The 22,331-nt window shown below is 40.1% G+C and overlaps 2 protein-coding genes across 5 annotated transcripts in view; one reads left to right on the top strand and one right to left on the bottom strand.

The window, feature by feature from the left end:
• asic1c (acid-sensing (proton-gated) ion channel 1c) overlaps positions 1–13,604 on the top strand; it is a 128,482-nt gene extending 114,878 nt beyond the window's left edge. Inside the window, exons 8-11 of one of the 4 annotated variants that reach the window (XM_063218957.1) lie at positions 5,662–5,741; positions 5,872–5,943; positions 8,601–8,653; positions 10,860–13,604. In XM_063218957.1, coding sequence (XP_063075027.1) covers positions 5,662–5,741; positions 5,872–5,943; positions 8,601–8,653; positions 10,860–10,938 — 284 coding nt within the window. In that variant the 3' untranslated portion in view covers positions 10,939–13,604. The remainder of the gene's footprint in view (positions 1–5,661; positions 5,742–5,871; positions 5,944–8,600; positions 8,654–10,859) is intronic. The other 3 variants (XM_063218959.1, XM_063218958.1, XM_063218961.1) reach the window with 3 other exon arrangements.
• Positions 13,605–15,156: 1,552 nt separating this feature from the next.
• cdk5 (cyclin dependent kinase 5) lies at positions 15,157–22,171 on the bottom strand. The gene is made up of 12 exons (XM_063218962.1): positions 22,038–22,171; positions 20,995–21,083; positions 20,841–20,908; positions 20,673–20,733; positions 20,223–20,279; positions 19,930–20,025; positions 19,209–19,283; positions 19,002–19,098; positions 18,650–18,719; positions 18,230–18,290; positions 17,899–17,979; positions 15,157–16,791 (listed from the first exon to the last, which is right to left on the bottom strand). The coding sequence occupies exons 1-12, from the start codon at positions 22,072–22,074 to the stop codon at positions 16,705–16,707; spliced, it is 879 nt and encodes a 292-aa protein (XP_063075032.1). The 5' UTR covers positions 22,075–22,171; the 3' UTR covers positions 15,157–16,704.
• Between the last annotated feature and the right edge of the window lie 160 nt (positions 22,172–22,331).

The following is a 22,331-nucleotide window of genomic DNA, read 5'->3' as shown; positions in this document are numbered from 1 at the left end:
CTTAATGCACTTTATTATCTCAGCATAATCTGTTCTGCTGTGTAATGTCTGCTGGGACCCTCTCTGTTTACTGCTGTGTCTGTCTACCCATAGTTATATTTATTGTATGTGCTTTGCAGCTGTGTGTCTTGTCCATTGTCTGCATTTGTTTTGTTTTGATGCTGAGGGATATGCTACAAAAAATTCCCATCAACTTTGACATGGCAAATAAACTCTTGAACTTGAATTTGAAAATCGCTCAGTTGAAGCAGTGCTATGACCCGATTTGACACTACACATGCACAAATTGACAGGGCAGTGTGATTCGCTCTTAAGCGCCTCGTCATCTCCACATCATGTGCGTGTTTCCCTTCCCCATTTTGTCATCAGCCGTTCCGGAAAACAAGCCTGTCTTGTTGCACAGTGTGAGCATTCTGCTCGCATCCGACCCTCGACTCCTATAGTGTGAGGACGTGAGTCGTGAGATGTGAACTTTTAAATCGTGAAATTCAATTAAAGCACACTGCTAAGTCATTCCATTGTTTATTTTTTAAACTGCTGTTGCTCAAAAACTATCAAGAGTCTTTGTACCAGTCAGATTCAGATTACAGACCTCTCTAAAAAATTCAACCAAGTTTATAGGTTAAATAGTTCATTAAAAAAATTGACATCTTGAGACCTATGCACTGACCTGTCAACACACTAACTTCTAAATGAATGGGAAAATCCCATAGGGATTTTTAAACTGATGCCATTCAAAAACTATAAAAAGTTGGCACAGGAAACTTGCACCAGTCAGATTCCAGTCCTCTTTAACAAAGTTTCAACCCAGTTTATAGGTGAAAGTGTTCGCGTTTATGATTGAAAAAAGCTTTTAATCACTCTAATGTCTAGTGGGGTGACATCACTGTTCTGAGCCATTGTTTTCTATAAAGTCACAGAAAATTGACAAAAGCGAAATAAAAAAACCACAAGAGGTACGGACACGCAAGACCAGGATTTACAAAATGAGCCAGTAGTTTTAGTGTTTGAATGGTGGCTCTATCTCGAAAGGCCTAGGAGATACGTTTTCAAATTTCCAGACTTGCTTAAGACAAATTGGCCAATTTGGATAACAAATTTACTAGCTTGGAGGTGAAATTTTCTCTGATATATTGGAAGTACAGGATAACTGTAAAACTCAATCAATCAAATCAATCATTTAACTCAAGGCATGGTGTAAAGTAATCTCATTTCCAAAAATTGCACTGTATCACTTTAAGTCAATGCAGTGACAGAGTTGCTCATCATTTGAAGGAGTAGATTGCCATTGTGTTGCATCATGTTTCACATTCAACATAATAGGTCAGTGCATTGACACAACACAACATCAAAACAGCTACTCATCAGTAAGACAAGGAGGTTGGAAGTTTGTGCATAAATAGATCGTACATTTCCTTATCACATCGACAAATCTGATAATTACAAGTTAACTGGCTTACATTTGGTGCCTACAAGTTGACCACAAATGTAGTCTATTTAGTGTAGGCTAGTAGCTCCTTGGAACGCTTCACTTTATGTTGTTTTATAGATGGCCACATACATTAGCTTGTCAATTATGTTTCCTGTTATGTTTGCTCTGTATGTTCAGCATGGTTTGCAGAGTAGGCTACCTTTGCTTGTAACAACTCATCTCTCATACCGTACATCCATCCAGAATATGTTAAATAACAAATGTGTTCTTACTTGCCTGGGTTTTTCGCCCACATCTCTCTCTCCCTGTCTCGTTCTGCCCTCTCCCACCGATCTCTCTCTCTCTCTCTCTCTCTCTCTCTCTCTCTCTCTCTCTCGCTCCTTTGCATTCTCCCTCTCCAGGCACTAGAATGTTCATTTCACATAGCCACTGGCAGATACTCCATCTGATTGCCAGTATTTTGATATTCCACGCATGAATTCATACTAGATTATGAAAACACAGTTTATCGCAGTTCTGGGTAGAGTTTTGCGCGATGTTTATCATGCATGTTCTTTGTATTGCATATTTCACAACCTGTATCAGACATAATGTATTCTATCAACCTCTTACTGTATTCTCTCTGCCTGTTTTATGACATATTGCAAATCGGGTATTGGACAGTTTTCACCAAACAACATCCCCTGAATATAACAAAAGAAAAATGATTTTTTGACATTTTGTCATTCATTGAATATGTCAGGGTTGCATAAAACAGTTTATCTGAATTGCCACCATTGAAATTTTAGTTAAAGCGTGTGAATGTGGGCAATTCCTCAAAGTTAGATAAGGACTCAATTCGCTCGAGGGGTGCTGTTCAGCTCCCAATTCACACAGATCTGGCAACGTTTGATAGAAATTGATTTATTTACATCACATTACATTTCACACCCTCAAGTAGACCTATAGCGGTTTCTAACATCAACCTCTACTGAGAGTGTATGGAGAGTATCCACTTATAAATGAACACATAGTAGAGTAGAGTAGAGTAGAGTAGAGTAGAGTAGAGTAGAGTAGAGTAGAGTAGAGTAGAGTAGAGTAGAGTAACTTTATTAATCCCCAGGGGGAAATTCAGGATAGTATAGAACAGTATATTTATTTCCGCTATATACTAAATGTATAAAGATAAGCCCTTATAATATGGAATTGAGTGGGGTGGGAGCTCAGCAACTGCCACTGCCTGGTCCATCATTCACACTTACAAAGCCATGTATTATAACAATTAAAGACACACTGATGAACTCATTAATAGACATTCACTGGCAACAAGATAGCAGCAACATGTTTTCTTAATCTGTCCTTTAGAAAAAACATGTTGTTACATTTTTTTCTCTCCATTAATGTAGAGTTAGTTGTTTCCTCCCTGTGGAAATGGGCGACTCTTAAACAGGAGAGCTATTGATGTGAGAAACTGTAGAAGGCAGCCAGGGCTGGACTGGCCATCTGGCATAGCAGGCATTTCCCGGTGGGCCCCGCACCCTCATGGGCCCCTATTTTCAGAAATAAATACAAATTATTATTATTGTTATTATTATTACTATTATTATTATTATTATTATTATTACATTTCTAACAAGAGTGCGGGCCCACCAGTGAGTCAGTTCTGCGCTGCTAATTATGAGAGGCCCCTTCAAGCCAAAAGTGCCCGGGCCCGATTTCTCCCCCCAGCCCAGACCTGAAGGCAGCCCTGGGAGCGGCGTGGAGGCTTTGAGGTGTGGCAGAGCTACAGGCCTGGGCTTCACTAATGAGCCTCGTCGCCAACTCCACACGCTGCGTCACCTCGTGTTAAACAGGCCACCATTAGAGTACACATCTGAGCATATAGGCTGCACATGAGAAAGCACACACAAGAACACAAACACAAAATACACACACACACACACACACACACACACACACACACACACACACACACACACACACACACACACACACACACACACACACACACACACACACACACACACACACACTGAGACAGGGACAAAGACAGACAGATAGACAGACATAGAGAAATAGAGGCAAAATAGACCATATTTAGCGTGTGTGAATCAGATCAACAGACAATAATAGTTTGCAGGGTGGCACACAGAAGCTAACAGCAAAACCAGACAACTCTTAAAGACGGTAACAGTTTAAAGCTGTGTGACATCATGCATGCATGCCTATTGCAAACACCAAACCAGTTGATCCCCTCTATCCCTAAGGTTGACAGCAACCTGCATACATACAGACAAGTCAGAGCACAGTTGAGAGATCAAAGCAGCCCGACAGTCCTTTGGAGACTGACAAACAAACAGCATTCTTAGCTCAGAGGATGACAGGCATGCACACACACTGAGAGAAAAGCCAGATGGCTGTACAGAGTGCACTGCAGACCTGTCATACCACGGGAGACAGACAGACAGACAGACAGACAGACAGACAGACAGACAGACAGACAGACAGACAGACAGACAGACAGACAGACAGACAGACAGACAGACAGACAGACAGACAGACAGACAGGCAGGCAGGCAGGCAGGCAGACAGGCAGATTAGCTTGTCAATTATGTTTCCTGTTATGTTTGCTCTGTATGTTCAGCATGGTTTGCAGAGTAGGCTACCTTTGCTTGTAACAACTCATCTCTCCGTACCGTACATCCATCCAGAATATGTTAAATAACAAATGTGTTCTTACTTGCCTGGGTTTTTCGCCCACATCTCTCTCTCCCTGTCTCGTTCTGCCCTCTCCCACCGATCTCTCTCTCTCTCTCTCTCTCTCTCTCTCTCTCTCTCTCTCTCTCTCTCTCTCTCTCTCTCTCTGTCTCTCTCTCGCTCCTTTGCATTCTCCCTCTCCAGGCACTAGAATGTTCATTTCACATAGCCACTGGCAGATACTCCATCTGATTGCCAGTATTTTGATATTCCACGCATGAATTCATACTAGATTATGAAAACACAGTTTATCGCAGTTCTGGGTAGAGTTTTGCGCGATGTTTATCATGCATGTTCTTTGTATTGCATATTTCACAACCTGTATCAGACATAATGTATTCTATCAACCTCTTACTGTATTCTCTCTGCCTGTTTTATGACATATTGCAAATCGGGTATTGGACAGTTTTCACCAAACAACATCCCCTGAATATAACAAAAGAAAAATGATTTTTGGACATTTTGTCATTCATTGAATATGTCAGGGTTGCATAAAACAGTTTATCTGAATTGCCACCATTGAAATTTTAGTTAAAGCGTGTGAATGTGGGCAATTCCTCAAAGTTAGATAAGGACTCAATTCGCTCGAGGGGTGCCGTTCAGGCAGGCAGACAGGCAGACAGACAGGCAGACAGACAGACAGACATAAATGCAAGCAGGAAGACATTACATTACATTACATTGCATTTGGCAGACGCTTTATAACCAAAGTGACTTTCAAAAGAGGACATAATCAAGCCAACATCACAAGCAAATACAAAGTGCACAGGAGATATACAGAACAACAAGTGCAATTGCAAAGAGGGGTTAGTTTTTTTGTTTTTTTATTAATAAAGAGGAAATAACGAGTACACACACACACAAACACACACTCACAAACTAAACTAAACTAAACTAAACTAAACATCATGTCAGGAGTCTGCCCTGGGGCAAGGCCAGTTCAAGCATTAGTCTAGTAGATTCTCTCGAAAGAGGAATGTCTTTAGTTGTTTCTTGAAGGCTGCAAGAGATGTGCTTAGTCTTGCTGCCTCTGGGAGACTGTTCCACCACTTGGGTACCACAACGGAGAACAATCTTGACTGGGAGTACCTAGAGCGACTGGATGGCAGAGCCAGACGGCTTGTGCTGGATGAGCGCAGTTCTCTTCCAGTAACATAAGGCGTTAGTAGGTCAGGCATAAAGGCAGGCAGGCCGACAGACAGACACATAGGCAGACAGACAGAATATAGTCAAAAACAGAAAACCGCACAGTCAGTAAGCACCAAGAAATAGGAATGTCGACAAATATTATTACTTTCCATTACCAAACTGTTAGGATGAAGATGGCAGGCCGCATGGAGACATGACTCTTGTGAGACATAATGATGAATGGTGTGAGATATCAGCACTGCTCCTCTGACATTTATTGACTGTTGAGTGGCACGTAGATGCTCTCTGTGGGTTTCCCTTCACACCAAAGTTGATGTCCTCTTCCTTTCTCTCCTCTTGTTTAGGCGACATCGGTGGACAAATGGGCCTGTTCATCGGTGCCAGTGTTTTAACAATATTGGAAATATTCGACTACTTGTACGAGGTATGAAATGATATTGTTTATGTCTGCCCTTGTCTGTTCCATAAATGTTGTGTTAATATGAACTATATTAATATTAACTAAATATAAAAATTGTACTCGGACCAATCGAATATTTCCCTTCCCTGTGTAGGTGTTTAAGGATAAGGTAGTGGGTTATTTCATACGCAAGAAAAGACCGCAGCGCTGTCCAAGCGACAACTTGGTAACTAATATTCCTGGCTGTCTGTGCATGCATTATTGAAGCTGTGTGGTGTGAGATTTCTTTCGTTCGTTTTCTGATGAATGTAACATATTGCATGCTGAGGCAGTGCCTGTTCCTCTGATGGAGATCAGCATGCTTTATTCTGTGTTACTGCCCTCAAGCTGTGAGTCAGTGCTACTGCATGGTCTGTGTGCTATATGGTTGCGTCTCCTGAAAGGATGGTTATTATTTTTAGCTTTTTATTTTCCTTTTTTCAATTTTGTTCTTTCTATGGATTACAGAGGCATGATTTTCTCTTAATGGTTTTATCAGGTTAACTTAACATCCGTTGTAGTTCTCCAAAATCTTTTTTTTTTTTTTAAAGGAGAATTGGCATGCATGTAGGACAGGACAGGCATGCCGTTCTTGATGAGACTTTGCTCATAGTCTGTGTAACGCTATTTGTAATTGTGGAATGTGTTGAATAAGTGGAAGTTACAGACACAAATATAAATCTTTCCCCTTAAAAATATGTAGAGTTTGAACAGAGGGAGGCTGAGGATATTTTGACAATGTCCAGTTGGCACATCAGAGATCTGGTGAAACGTTAACTAATTTAATGACTGACTGACAGTGACTGAAAGCTAGACCCTTCCTTGCTTCACTTTCTGACAAAGAGATATAACTTAACTTACATTGCGACCTTCACATAGTGACTCTTGAAGATGTGTATTTACATTAACACAGAGATGAAAAGAATGCCCGGTACTTAAGAACATGCACATGACTGAAGTACCTCCCAGATGATATAATATACAGAGTACACACCAAATTAAAACACCTAATTCAACACACGAACCCTGATATCTTATATTTGCTTTCAGAAATCAGATTTGTTGCAGAATAACTGTTAGCGGTAGGTTGTAGGTTTGTATGCAAGATTTCACTGCTAGCACTTAGAGGGCTACATTTTCTTTGTCAAACTCTGAATGTTATCCAGAGTGTGCAGAATATGTTTTCTTTTAACACAGCCTTTTGCCACACACGTGACATGTTATGGCCTTAACACTCTAGCACATGAAATCAGAGTCAGTGGCAAAGCTGTTGCATGTATTTGAGGCTCAGAGGAACTTTTTAAGTCAGACTGTTGTCTTCCGTTCATCCTCTCTCTCCTCTTGTCCAGAGAAGGTTCAAATAAAGCACTTGGCAATGTTGTGACTGCTGTATTATGATAGTGGCACACATTTGCTGGACTGTATACCTTACAAAATATGGGCACTTGTGGATGCAGGATGCAAAGGATGTGTGCATTGCTGTATAGTGACACATCCATTGGTTGGTGTTGTATATAACAGCTGGCTAATCCTTTGTGCTGTGTTTAACTGGTGCAGTGTGGTGAATGATGTTAAATTCCGTCTCTGTATTAGGTATAGTAAATGGTGTATGGTGTACAGTAGTTGTCTGTGGAAATGGTGTATTATTTATGTTGGTATGGTGTATATTAGATATTGTACATGCCGTGAAGTTGGTGTCGTATGTATGATAGAGGATTGTGGATTGTAAAGTTACAAATATGTTACTTCATGATGGTTATGATGAGCCTGGTCCTGACCATCCCATAATACTACCATTTCATTTCGTAGTGGAGCCAATCCTTTGGCGGAAGTACGTAGGATGGCTCGCGAGGCTAGGTTATGATGAGATTCAGTGCACAACATTTAATTCTTAAAGCACTAAAATACAGAGCTGTACAAATCCTGACTTTGACAGGTATGAGGTAGTAAAATACGGAAACCACTGAAGTCATTGTTTTGCTCTCTTTTGTAGATTTCGAATTTGTCTTTGAATTAAGACTTCAATGTGTTCCTGATCAGATATATATTTCGTTGATTGAACATTTTTAAATCTGGTGCAGCATACATTTGACAGATCAGGATATGCCAAGCAAAAACACTTAAACAGACAGTTTGGTAAAAGTAGCGGATGTTATTAGTCGAAGTAATGTGATAGTCAGAGGTTTTATTTGATCTAATATAATCTTTGCCTTCCTTTTTGGTGTTCATGCCATTTGGTCATCATTAACTCATGGAATATTTTCAGCATTCTGGATTTTAGCATGTGAAATGGACCCTTCATTTTTCTTTTTCATTTTACCACTGTCGTAGTTATAAATGGTCACGTGTCATGACATATTCATATGAACATGAATACATTGAGTAGTAGGTTGTGCAGCAGACATTCACGTCATGTATTTTGCACCGTCTTATCGCATACAGACACCGTTGTGCAATGACGATTAATCCAGGAAACATTTCAAGTTAGCTTTCTCCAATGACCACACACTGAATGGCAAAATATAATAAGGAGAGAAGACGAAATTCTCTTTCATACCTCTCCACCTACAATTCATTCCTGTTGCCCTCCCCTCATCAAACATGGCAAGCCATGGCTCCATGTTTGGATTTACAATGAGCCAGTGTAATGTGACCTTTTTCATGCATCCGAAAGTCTTACGTCAACAGCAACATATCCACTGTACCTAGCAGTAACAATAGCCTTGAAGAATAAAAGGCTGTTTTTTTTTTTTTTTTAAGCGCTCGAGTTACATTCTACATTATTCTATAATTTTAGTTCCATTTCAGTCATCCTCATCCTTCTTTTCATCATGTCTATTCCAGGAATTTCCAGAGAACCCAACCAGCCCTGGTGTCACGCCCAATCATGCCCCAAGGTAGCCACCCCACTAATAATAGACCCTTCCCTCCCTCCCACTCTGTCCTCTTCCTGCTGACATTCTGGACACCATTTCACATTTCATTTCCCCCGCAATCGATTTACACCTTCTGTTAAACATGAGTGTGATAGATATTGATGATAACTAACCACCAGCTACATTTTCAGATTAATCAGGGTTTTGGTGATGGAAGCCTTGTTTTCACTAATACACACCTGAAATTGAACATCTTCAATATACATTGGAAGTTTATTGAAGACAATCCAGCATGATTTATAATAACAAGCCCAAGGACAGCTGTTTCATGGCTAAAATGCCTGTTCTTTAGTGTTTTTAAATGTATTTTTATTATTATTAGATAGTGTGAGACTATAAACTGTCTTTGTGTTGGCAGGTTCCTTATTCCTATAAGAAATCACTAACAGAAGTGTCTTGCACTTTGAATAATAGTGCACATCAGTTGTACTTATTTTCTTAGAAATATGATGTGCTTGAAAGTCTTGTAAAGTACATTAAACAAGAACCTGAGGCTTTTTCAGAAACATGTACCCAGCATCTAATGGAAATGTCCTTCACTGAGGAGTGCTAGGGGCTGTCAGGATCAACTTTAGTCTGAACCCTTTACTCAATCTCACTGTATGTTTGCAGGCAAATACAGACTGAGTCTCTTAACAAAATGTAATTTGTTTGACACGGGCTGCTGTTGCAATACCTTTAGCATCTACCTGGAATATAGATGGTTTAGGATATCACCGCTGAGAAGTCGAGAATGAGTCATACAGTTGGGAGAAAACATTGTAGCCAGTAGGTCTCTGCAATGATTCACCTACACATTGTGGCAATGGAGACAGGGGGCAATACACAGTCAGGACTGAAACAGTGTGGTGTCCAGTGCACTTTGTGATGCCATTCTGACAGTGTTGGACATTAGCTGCATTACACATTCTAAGTATTAGCAGAGGCGTGTCTTACCACCAGGCAGGGCCCCCAAGCCCCTAGACGGCAAATAACAACTCAGAAATGACTACAGTAGTGGCAATTTTGTTTCAAATGTTAATTTTTTCCATTTTCGCTTGGGGCCCCTGCTGACCCTAGAATCGCCTCTGAGCATTAGGAAAGTTGCATTGATATATTACACATCTATTACGAGAGGCCCATTGGCATGGCACAGAAGCCATATTAGTGAGTTTGATTGAGACATACAGTGCTTTCTTTGTGTACTGAAAATGATTCGGAAATGGACTACAAAGGAAAACACTGTAGTGTAGGGCATGGTATTAAGTTTCTTTGAACACAAATTATTTTTCTGTAAGTACAACCAACCGTGTGTCTGAGAGGAGCAGAGGCTCAGCAACATATGAAGCCGTATTGGAGTGTACACATCAGCTTGGTGGCAGCACGGACGGCCATTTCTGAGGGCATTGTAATGGAACCTGTGCCCAATAACATCACTAGATGCATTCCTTTGTGATGTCATCACAGGTCTGCATGCAATGAGCTTGCACCTAAAATGCAGCAAAAAAGGCAAAATGGCCTCTTCCGTTCCGCCAGTCTAGCTGCTGTCTGCCGGCTGCATCTCCCGGCCACATCTGATGAAGTCTGTGCTGAAACAACCACAGTCATGCTCTAGCAAACAAATCCGATGGCACTGCACCCTCAGGTGTAACGAGTGGGGAGTGGATGGGGCGGGGGGCACTGTTGATAAAGACTGTGTTCAGGACTAAACCATGCCTTCTTGTTCCCCTCTCCCTCTTCCACTATTGTTTTTTCCCCTTTCCCTTTTCCCTCTCTCTCTTTATCCCTCTGCGCATGCCGTGTCATGCAATTTCCACAACCGACAAAACCCGTTACCTCAACTTCAACATATTTTTGTGTGCATTTGTGGCCCTTGTTCTTTGTCTCTTTTGATGTTTCTTTCATCTTTTCAATGTTTTCACATCCCCCTACGCATGCTTTTGTATTCATTCCATTCCTGTTTTTATGTTGTTTTATGTTGTTCCTCTGACAAATGTCATATTTGCCACTTCCTGATTCTCCCCATTGGACCCCTTTGAAATAATTTCCCTGGTTCCTCTCTTTTCTGGTTTGGTTTTCACTGTTTGCCGCCTATTCTTCCTCTTTCACCCTGACTCCCCTCCATGCTCCCCACCTCCCCTAACACATTTTGAACCCCCGTCCCCTCCCGACCCTTTTTGTCTTTCAGAGCACCTGTGACACACTCCGGAGTCACTCGGACAGTCTCGGATTCTCGTCGAACATGCTACCTCGTCACCCGACTGTAGGCAACTTCGAGGAGTTTGCCTGTTGACGACTCGAGCGGCAGGGCCGGGTGGGTTCAGGACAACTAGGGATAGACAGTATACTGTGAAGTCATTCATTCAATAAACAAACAAACAAACAAACAAAAAAACAGAACTTGGTAGGCCTAATTGAAAACCTCCAATCACATGACGAATTTTTGAATCCAACATTCAATAAATGCCTGACATAGAAATTATATTTCACCCATCAAGTCCAAATGTGTGACACTTCTGAACCAAAACTCAGGTTTTACTGCCACCTAGGGGCACCAGTGTGACACGCCATCATGTCATTGTGTTTGTAACCCTGCCACACTACATTGTTTTAGTCGCTACGGCAGGTTGAAGACCCCAATGAAGACAAAATGTCATCAGAGAAAAAAAAGATTAGATGAATAGTTTTTCGAAGTCCTCCATCAGTGTTGTTGTTATTGTGACAAAATTAGCCCATCCTTGTGAAGATGAAGGAGAGGTTGGAGATGAGACCCAACTGATTCCGTTTGGAATGTTCCTCTGACTCATTCTTATCCTATCAATCAGACGCACATGCAGCAGATGTTCAGGTACAAACTTAAAGGAGGACAGAAGATCAATTTGGGCTGCTTATATGCTACTTATAAGGTCTGAGGAATTAAAGTGATACCGGTACTCACAATCTGTCTGCTTAGTAAATAGTTGCCCATTGCCTCGTTCATTTTCGAATTTTCTTTTTTTTAAGCTGTTGAAGCTTATTGTCCTCATGCCTCTTGCTCCCTTCATGCAAGTTCGATCTTTTGATTATGACATTTATGAATCTGGCTGCCTTCTCAGGCCTAGGTCATTCCATTATTAGAGTTCATTTTTATAATGAAAATGTCCATGGCGGGTATTGACATTGTTCTTTTTTTTCTGCAGTAAAACAGATGAAATTTCTATAACAGGATTTATATATATAAAATATATATTGTACTAAGGACCAACACAAAATGGCAGTATGTTACAATGTTCTAAAAAGTTGGTCAAGAAGCACCAATTAATTTCAATTTATTGACATGATGAAAATCAATTTTGCGAGTATTAATTCTAGTGAAATCTCCTTAATAATACTGTGACATAATTTGCACAACTTTGCACTTTGCAAGGCATTCATATTGGAGGCACTGACACAAAGTGGTCTCATCTCATATCACAAAACATACAGGTTTTGCACAACTACTACAAGTAGTAGGGTCAACATCACGAGTAAACTTTTTCCCTCCTCCTCGATTCACCCAGTGTAAATTAAACCATCTATTACAAGCATTTATTCTGACTTGCACAACCTACTTTTTAAATCCCCCTCATTCCCACAAGCAACTGCAGACATGTAAAGTAGACCACAAGTGTCTTCCATTTGTCATGGAGTCAGAATCCTTTGACCATTCACTGAGAATAAGAGCTTTGTTTTAGATGAGCAGGTCATGACACACTAGCTTAGAGCAAGCCTAGGAAGTAGTGCCCATCCTTACTATATTATTTATTGCATTTAAGAGCACTGTATTATTGCATTGTTATATACAACTGGATTTCTAGTACATGTATCACTGAAAACAGTTAAGTCGTCGAGTGTAAATGAAGCACTATAATAAACATATATTTAACCATCTTGCTATGTACATATCTTTTTATCTCTGCGTCAGTCTAATTTATGGCAGTATAGCACTGCCACAGTTTGTCTAGCTTATGCTGTATTAATCTTGATGTATTGCCACATTTCTTGTTAATCGAAGATACACATTATATGTTTCCAGTACTGACACTGTGCTCCTTCACGAGTGCTCTTTTAAAGATTGTGATGATGTGGTTTAAACACCATCTGTGTGGTTAACGCCTGGACTGTTTACCTTGTGCATTAACTGTCAGCAGGGTGATTGGCTCTTCATATGGTGAATGATCTCTTATTGTGGCCAGTGTTTGTCATAATCTGATTTGCTGTAATTGCAGCCCTGATACACCGTGAAGTGCTCTGGGGTGCATTTCTCGAAAGTGTAGTTGTTAGCCAGTTAGCAACTTGGGTAGTTACCAATGGGACACTGCATTGCAAACAACCAAGTAGCTAACGTAGTTAGCCACTATGGTTTCGGGAAACTCACCCCTGATTTGTTCAGCTTTATTCAAAGTGCAAGAGCATCCAATATCAGTACAGTATAACTTTCAGCTCTCAATGTACTACAGCTGTATGGCAACAGCACTGATCTTTTTTTTTTTTTTTATGTTTTTCTCATTTTGATTGGCACCCTTTGTAACAATTGTAACAATATACTGAGGAAGCCATTTGTATACTGCAGTGTTACATCTCCGAATCCAGTTGGATCAGACAATAATGGTTTTGGTTTAAGCAATAGAATGTGTTCTACACCTAAACTGTTAAAAAAAAATAACCCCTAGATTACAGTCTACTGCAAGAAATATGTCATAACTGTTAACTTGATAGTTAATATCTGGTAACATACAGAGTATAAACAAGAAAGGGTGAAGTACACATATTTGAGAGGTGCTGTATTTAATGAACACATTTCAGAGAAGTTGATAACTGATTACTGATAACTGATTTTTGGGATATGCCAATATAATAGTATATCTTGATTTTTAAATATCAACCCTGCTTAAATCTAAATGGGGCACATATCAAATAAACCTCTCCTCTTTTGTTGTTGTTGTTACGTGTCATTCATTTAGTTTATTAAACTTGAACTGTAATATGTGACCGATACCTACGCTGTACTTGTCAACTGAAAGTCACATGAGAGGAGGTATCTTTACCAATCGATCAGATATAAGATCGTGACATTTTATTTGATTATACGTCACTTATTCAGATGGAGAAAGCTGATGTGAGATATGAATGTACTGTAAATGTTTCAGTCAACCTCTGTAGGCCATGTGCCTAATGACTATTTATGTGTGGTGTATAACAAAAACGTCTGTATTTTTCCTAAACAGTGTGACAGGGTTATGATTGTGCAAATTACAATTAGACCCATGGCATGGAGGGGAATCAGAAACCTCTGTCTGTGATGTTGAACGGGAAATTGTTATGAGCTCAGAGAAAAGTGAGTTCCTAAGACCAACAGTGTCCAAGTGAAAGTAACTATTCTTACCACAGTGGTTCAAAGACTTTTCCGATGTAACCTCACATGTGAACATGAGTTATAGTGTACTCCTGTGCACTTGTGCAAAATAACTTCAAAAGAAGTTTCACTCATCTTATTCCAGTGTCATACTGACTGACCCGGTGAGGGTAATTTTTTATCTTTAAAGGATGTCTGGGTTGTTGAACTATACCAGAAGACTGATTTGAACAGTTTCACACAACATGCAACACCCCTGTGAAAAGTCCACTCTGAGAGTCAATAACACTATGGACAGGCAAGATGCTTGACTTGGAAGTGTTCCAGCTGTGTGTGGTACAATTTCCATGCATCTCTACAAGAGAATAGCAATTTCCCCCTTACGTGCTTTATAAATATGGATGATACTGCATAAATTTGCAAGCTCTTGCGATAAGAATGTTTCTTTCCCCCCAGTTTTTACTCACTGCACACATAACTCTCTCCAGTCATCTTGTATGTTAACCCATACCATAACTTGTAAATACACCTATAAATAAAACCATTGTTCCTCTTACTTGGGCCATTTGACATCAATGCTTAAAAAACGTGGAACATTTTCCTTCTTAACCCATTTTGTCCTGAGCCCTTTTTGGGAAAGGGTGCCATCTGCCAATTAAATCCTAAATATCTCAACCTATGAAGTACAAACAAACATTAAATAAGTTGCATTTATAAGCTAGGACCCTCATTTTGCATTAGAATGTGTTCATTCAGCTCTAACATACCCATATTTTTAATAAACTCCCTAAAATCTCAAGAACCTGAGTGCAGCGTATATGTGTCTCCAGGCTAAAATGGGATAACTGACCAATACTTAATCGGATACTTGACACAACTGCTGCTACAACTCTTCATGTACTGGTTTCTGTTGTCACCTTAAGTGACCAACTCAATAGGCCACTCACCTCTTTATCAGATGCTGGCAGCGATATACAAATGCAAAAAAGAAAACCTTTAAAGTCCAAATCCAAAGTCATTCATGTGATTACTGACAAAATGGTTTGGCTACAGGGGACATAATTGCCATTTCAGAATTAATTTTTACAAATGCAATAATAAGTGCCTCATATTTGATGTCCTCCAACGTTTTATTTTCAACTGAATGAAATGCCTAATAATAAAACATTTTAAAAAGAAAATCACAAAATACAAGGCAGAGCAAAACATGTCGTATCCCAAATAAATGAAAGCACAGCAATGCAATCATGTAAAAAAAATCCTGACATTCTGTTGTAATGGAAAGAATTGTTTTAATCCCAACACGTGAACATTCAATCATAAATAAATACATGCCTTCTAAAATGTCATGTTTACATATAAAATTAAAATTATGTGGTCTCAAACAAAAAAGGGAAACAAATTGGGCATGACAACAAAAATATTGCAACTGGATGGGTTACACTTCCTAACTTCATTTACAATAATAAAAACCCAAAAAGGTAAATTGATGTTTGAGAGAAATCACATAGCGGCAAAGCCAATATCATGTCAAAAACATCAAGACTTTGTTAATTGAAAAAAAAAATCTAACCTAAATAAAATATTTAAGAACTGACTCTTAGGTCTGGTCCACTTTTAATAAACAATGCCATTGCTGTAGTATGCAGGACATGGATGTTTGAGACCTTTAACTTCAGATGAACGCTCAGAGAACTTAAATCGCCCGTCATTCATAACTAAACTACAAAGTGCACTGAAATGAGAAGGTTTTGCAGTGATGCATGTCCACGTCAAATGAGAGCTAGCTGGTGGCACAGCTAGTCGCTAATTATTAAAAAAAAAGTCTGTCTGAGAGACACTGATTGTTTTGACCCTGCTTCAAGTGTGAAACACATTAAATTATACAGATACAACAGAAATGTGGATCCAAACCATCAAACATTGATCAAAATTTGATCAGTCAGGCTTTCAATCTGGGCACTCACATTATTTGAACAGCAGGAGCTTGCATGGCCAACCACTAACCCATATCAACCCAGTAGAATACTGCAGACTATATGACCTTTATATAAAATTAATTTTAAAAATCCATGTACCTCAACTATACAGTTGAGAACAGATGTGTAAAATGCTCCCTATGGTTTTGAGAGAGGTCAGATAGTGCTAAATGAATTTGGCAAGTGGCTCAGGCTGTGTACAACGCTACATGATCTAACTTATGAAAATATAGTAGTGCGTGTGAAAGGCTGAACCTGGCAGCACACATCAAGTCCTGTGATGCCAACCAAAAGGTCAGAGGTCAAGGTCAGACACAAAGAGAAAAGAGGAACTACAGTAGAAAGGGGTCCTACAGGGGAGAGAATAGAGGAGTGTTTCACAAAACGTCACACAGCCACTAGTGGGTCACACATGCCAAACATATTTCATGTACTCACTGAAAGAAATGCAAGTGACCTGCTGTTGCGGGAACAAAAAAAAAATCTGTGGACAAGGTATGCACTGATGTGGCTACAAACTTAGTCTGCCGATAGGAAAATATAGTGAGAGAAAAGTCTTTTGGGACACAGCTAGAAGTCTTTTGGAGAATGGATGACTCATGGTGAACCTGTTTGATGAATCCTCAGAGTGGGAATGACAGTGCTGATTGTTGTTGACGGTGGCTCAGTGAGTTTGGCATCTATGGTGGGCAGAAGTCAGCAAAGTATGGGTGCTGCAAAGCCTCCTCGGCTGATATTCGCTGCACAGGGTTGCACTTCAGCAGATTCTGCAAATCAGAGGAGTGGAAACACGTGTTCAATCAACTGTGTGGGTAATGAAGCGGTTCAGTACATAAACAAGATGCAATCCTGTTTTCAATTCAACACACTTGAGTACTTAATCCCTGTATGCATTTTGCTGAACAGTGTAACTAGGCAACTGTGGTTAAAATGATGATGTGCTGAAGAGCCACTACAGGTAGTATACAATGACAATAATTTCTCCAAGACTTCCGGCTATGTGGTCTACAATAAATACGGGGACATACAATAAACAGATGCAATCATTGTGCATGGGTTAAGATTTTGGTGATTTACAATAGACTGTCTGGGAAATAATCTTTAAGCTGGATCTTCATAGGCAACAAATGGTCTGAAAGATGGCGAGTTGCTGATGCGCAAGAAGCAGACATCATGAGGGGGCACTTTTCGCACTCGCATAGCACAACAGTTTTCAGACACACAGTCAGAACAGCAAAAAGGTTTTGCTGATTAATTAAGCTTTTAAACATAATAGATTGGCCCTCGTTGATATATGGGATGCTGGTGGTGGAAATTGGCCTCTTACAAAGATGCAGATATAATCAGCACCATCATATAAACAATGTTGTGCTGAGGGTCTTTGGGAAAAGGTATAAAACGTGAAGCAGAATAAGACTACGGGCTACAGAAGATTAATTTTCCACCACAAGGGATTTAAAAAGAAATGCAAAATCTGATCAGAGTGAAGCCCAATGAAGGAATCAACAAATAATATAGAAAACAGACTGTACTCACAAACCAAGACTGCATACACAAAAGGTACAGCTTGGCAGAATGACTATAACCAACGTACTGAGTGCAGTTTAAATCACAGTAACATCGGTGTGGTACCACCCACAGTCATTCAGCTTTCTGAATTGTGCTATTCCAGAGTAAACTTTTCATGTTTTAGTCTGGCTCCCCAGGCTACCCGCCCAGATGCTAGTGAAAGCATACATGATTGTTTTACCACATTTAACTTTGCCACTGTAACCATTTTGAAGTAAATATGGTATATCTTTAAACAATTAAATTATGTGGATTTCAATGCGTACGGAAATATTGTTTGAGTATTAACATGCATTTTAACACACCTGAAGCAAGTCCCGTCCCGTGCTACTCAGTTTAGGGACAACATTCACCAGGGATGTGGTGGCAGGGTACATGGGGTAGGGCTGTAAATGCAAACAGTATTAGAGCAATAGACATCTAAAGGATTTTCTGTTTCATTTGTTACAAACATTAAAGTTTTTTTTTATCTAATCTATGCTAGAGGACTAGGTCTGTGGTATATGTCTGCAACTATATGGTGTCAAAATGTTGTAATATGAATGATCAATTAATTGCTAATCATTTCAAAAGAGGCAATAAGAAACCACAGAAATGACATGGATGTGCACAGCCCTGGGGTGTTAGTGCCAATACCTTATAGTCTGGTAGTTTGGTCATTGTCTGCCATTGCTCCTCTGTTGGCGTCCCTAGCAACGTGCACAACCACTAAGGAAAACTCCACATGCTGACCAACATTTCCCAAATCTAAGGTCAACCTTCAGTGCCAAACAAATGATCATGCTTAAAATAACATTAGCATTGAAGTAAAAGACAAGAATACATTTTAAAAGGGAGTGACAAAAAAAGGAAAACCAGCACCATCTGGTGGCCACAGTGATCCATTTCAATTTACAGTACTTTTATTTGTCACCTCCTTTTCACAGGTTACAGCAGAAAACTGAAATGCTATTATATAAGCTATTGCCTATCCAGTTAACAATGGCTGACATATTTTTTAAATGCATACAGCACAGCCGTGCTAAAGGGTTTGTCAATACATATAGTGAAGGATATCTGAAGATCCTCTTCAGCTGGTCATCTACGTCATTACCAGGGAATAAGGGCCGCCCGGCATTAGCCAACTCTGAAATACACAGGACACATCATCAATCTATCACAGTTACCTGCCAACCAATACATGATAAACAATTGACTTATGATGAGTGGAGGTGCAAAACACACACCAGAAAAAGAGGTGCTGGCAACCAGTAAAACACTTGCAGGAGGAGAAAGTGCCGTGACCCGAGGAAGGTCTACAGTCCGAAACGTTGTCACATTAAAAACTTGTTTATACAACTCGGGAGTGTGCGGCACTTCTCTCCTCAAACAATTGACTTGTTTCATACGCCATAGCTGAATTTCCTACCTGCAAATATGCACCCGGCGGACCACATGTCAATAGAGGTAGAGTAAAGCTTAGCACCAAACAGCACATCTGGAGGCCTGTACCATAATGTCACCACCTGTAAAGGGGCATGATTGGCACAGACAGGGTGAACATTGTGTGCGTTCCCGAGTATTCAGACAGCTTATGCAGGAGCGCTTGAACACCTCAGTGCTGTAAATGACTTACCTCTGCAGAATAACATCGTACTGGAATCCCAAAGGCTCGGGCCAAGCCAAAGTCTGCTAACTTAAGTTCTCCGTTCTGATAAAACAAGAAAATTAAACAAACTAAATCAGTACAGTCATTTTGACGTTAATGTCAAACAATGATCGGAGTCAGACCTCATCACCAAAGGCAAAAAAGCCATCCCAAAAGAAGCATAGAAGCAATACTACTATTCGCTGAAAATATGCAACTGTGTAACCAGAAAGAGACACCCATTAAAAGCTACTTTTAGGTGCTTTTGGACTTTTCTGTAATAAATAAGACAAAAGTATTTCGCCTGAAATTATGCAATACAATGATTTACTGAAATGGCACACGGGAAGTAACACTTCAACTAAAATGGCTAACTCACAAAATTGCAGCAGTTTGGTATGCAGGGAATTTAAATAAATTATACTACATTAAAACACACGCACACACTGTATGTATGTACTTACACACGTACACACTCACACACGTACACACACACACGTACACACTCACACGTACACACACACACGTACACACACACACGTACACACACACTCACACTCACACTCACACTCACACTCACACTCACACTCACACACACACACACACACACACACACACCCTGTTTGAGGCTTTTACTCGTTGGTAATCCACCACTACCACAACCAGTGAATATTCAGCTCTTTCCAGAAGCAGGAAGGCAAGGACGTACCCTGTTGATGAGTAAGTTCTGAGGCTTCAGGTCTCTGTGAAGCACATTGCGACTGTGGCAGAACGCCAGCCCCTTTAGTAACTGGTACATGAATGACTGCAGCAAAGGGGGGGGGGGAAGAATCAGAGAAAATACATCAATGGCATAAAATGCAACACAGCAACCTTAGACACCCAAAGCAGATCAGTGTTGTCTACAATATCCAACAAACAAGTATCTCTAATCTGAGAGCACCTTAGGTATTCCAGTAGTGGACCAACTAGCTGCTATTTACAGAGCACAAAGTCACAAACCTTTACAATTTCTGGATCCAAGTCACCATTGCAGCTATCGAAATACTTTTTCAAGTCCTACAGGTAAGAAAGGGAGAAAACATTAATGTGACCATTATTTCACAGGCAGTAAAGTTTTCTAATAAGCATAGTTTGTTTTTTTGATTAATATGCAATAGCATTTACTGACAACCAGGTACTTTGTGAAGAGGTATTTCTACAAGTACATGGTAGCTAGGTATTTGTCCATCACTGTCAATTAACTGCAGATAGACGGCAGTTAACTACAGGCCTCAACACAATAAAACTAGCACAACATGTAGTTTAAGTCTCATCCACAAACTTTCAAACTACATTTGCTAAATGCGTGTGATGATGCACTGGGTTACATCCGATCACCGGGGTTGTAACTAACTAGGCTGTAACTACAAGTACCGGTATGTAAATAGTCAATTACTCCACACGACTCACCTGATCGCAGTACTCGAAAACTAAAGTGAGCTTCTTATCACTGTGTAGAACATCATGTAACCTGGAAATCCAAAACAGGTCAGTCAATTTCCTGTCAAACTAGCATGTCTGCCTTACATATCCAAGCAATTACTGATGGCACATAAAAGGCATGAAGGATCATTCTACCTGACAATGTTTTTATGCTTCAGTTCTTTCAGGAGACAGATTTCACGTAATGCTGAACTTGGGACACCCTAAAGAGCAAATAGTATGAATTATTATGCATGCTGATTGCTGAGTGATTATCATTTATTTGACGTTTAATCTGTCATTGACATACCTCATCGTCGTCGTCCAGCCTGACCCTTTTCAGGGCCACTATCTCATGCGTCTCGCGGTTCTTTGCCTTGAAGACAGTTCCATATGTGCCTAGTAGAGAGAAAGAAATTAAAAGAAAGACTGGGTTTGTTTTCATTTGTTCCTCCAGGTGATAAACACATAGCCATTCCATTTACTTGCACCTGCTCAAGATGTGCTGCGGAATAAAGACCCATGCCACCCATGCTCTTTACAAACGAGTTCAACATTAACCTAGGACTTCTGTGTGTACAGCCACTTTTCAACGCAATTATCATAAACCCAGTGAATGGTTTACTGTGAAAGGTTCCCCCAATGGTACACTACAGCTAATTAGCAAATAAGGTTACCTCCAGAGCTCGAGCTATTTTTGATGACATTAGCTATCGCTGTGCCAATAGCCTATATGTCAAACGATGGCGACTTGGGTAGAGTAAACACGGATAACACTTCGTATGTTTTAAAGGAATTGTTTCAACCACAAAGCTAAGATCAGCTGCTTTTGCAAGTAACAAAATAGATATTGGCACCGGCTTGCTACTGCTGCATTGATGTAGATGCATAGCTGGTTTAGAAAATCACACCTATAGTGCAAATTTGCACATACAATAAACCACACCAGTGAAATCACTCACTTTGATCCACATGCTACTTTGTCACCATAATTCCTCCAAATTAAATTCTAGCCATTCAGATTAGGTGTTTGGGCAGCACCGGCTAACTGCAACCTAGCTCATCAGTAGCATTTATAGCATTTCATACATGGTCTTATTTTTCAACATAGCACGCCCGTTTCCACACAGCAGCCACGTCTGTAAGTATCCATTAGGGTACAACATTTGGTGAGCCTCTTGACCAGTTATAATTCACAGATTGTTTTTTATAGGGCATGTTTGCCACTGCTAGCAGGCCATTGCTACGGGAAGAGAGCATCTATGCTACAGATGCTAAAATGCCTGCTGAAAGAGCTTGTTATCACTTGTAATTCAAACATTGATGACTTGAAAAGACTTCAAAATGCCTTACCCTCTCCGATTTTCTCAAGCTTCTCATATTTCTGCATGGTGTGTAAACGAAGCCAGCCTTAAAAATAGCTGGGACAATTCTCAATCCCAAATGTTGGGAGTGGAATTTACAGGCAACGTCAAATGAATGACAACTATGGCCATCTACCGGTAAAATGTGGAACTGAAGCGAGAGGACAGCCCGCCTAGACTGTTTTCCCCAGTCAAAGGTTAATCCAGTGTATTTTCCATCGTCACAGATTAACGTCACCAAGCAAATTTGGCACCTTTCAAAGTTAAATGTTTCTCGCCTTAA

Source organism: Engraulis encrasicolus, chromosome 16 (genome assembly GCF_034702125.1).
Source record: "Engraulis encrasicolus isolate BLACKSEA-1 chromosome 16, IST_EnEncr_1.0, whole genome shotgun sequence".
Lineage (NCBI taxonomy): Eukaryota > Metazoa > Chordata > Actinopteri > Clupeiformes > Engraulidae > Engraulis > Engraulis encrasicolus.
The sequence above is the reverse complement of the archived record's forward strand: the minus strand, read 5'-3'. Positions and strand labels throughout refer to the sequence as shown.

Coding starts and splice junctions, on each gene's coding strand:
- cdk5 (XM_063218962.1), bottom strand. CDS start 22,074: ATGCAGAAATATGAGAAGCTTGAGAAAATCGGAGAGG. Junction 21,084..22,037: donor GCTTGAGAAAATCGGAGAGG/GTAAGGCATTTT, acceptor TCTCTCTACTAG/GCACATATGGAACTGTCTTC. Junction 16,792..17,898: donor CGGGACGGGACTTGCTTCAG/GTGTGTTAAAAT, acceptor TCTGATTTGCAG/AATCTGCTGAAGTGCAACCC.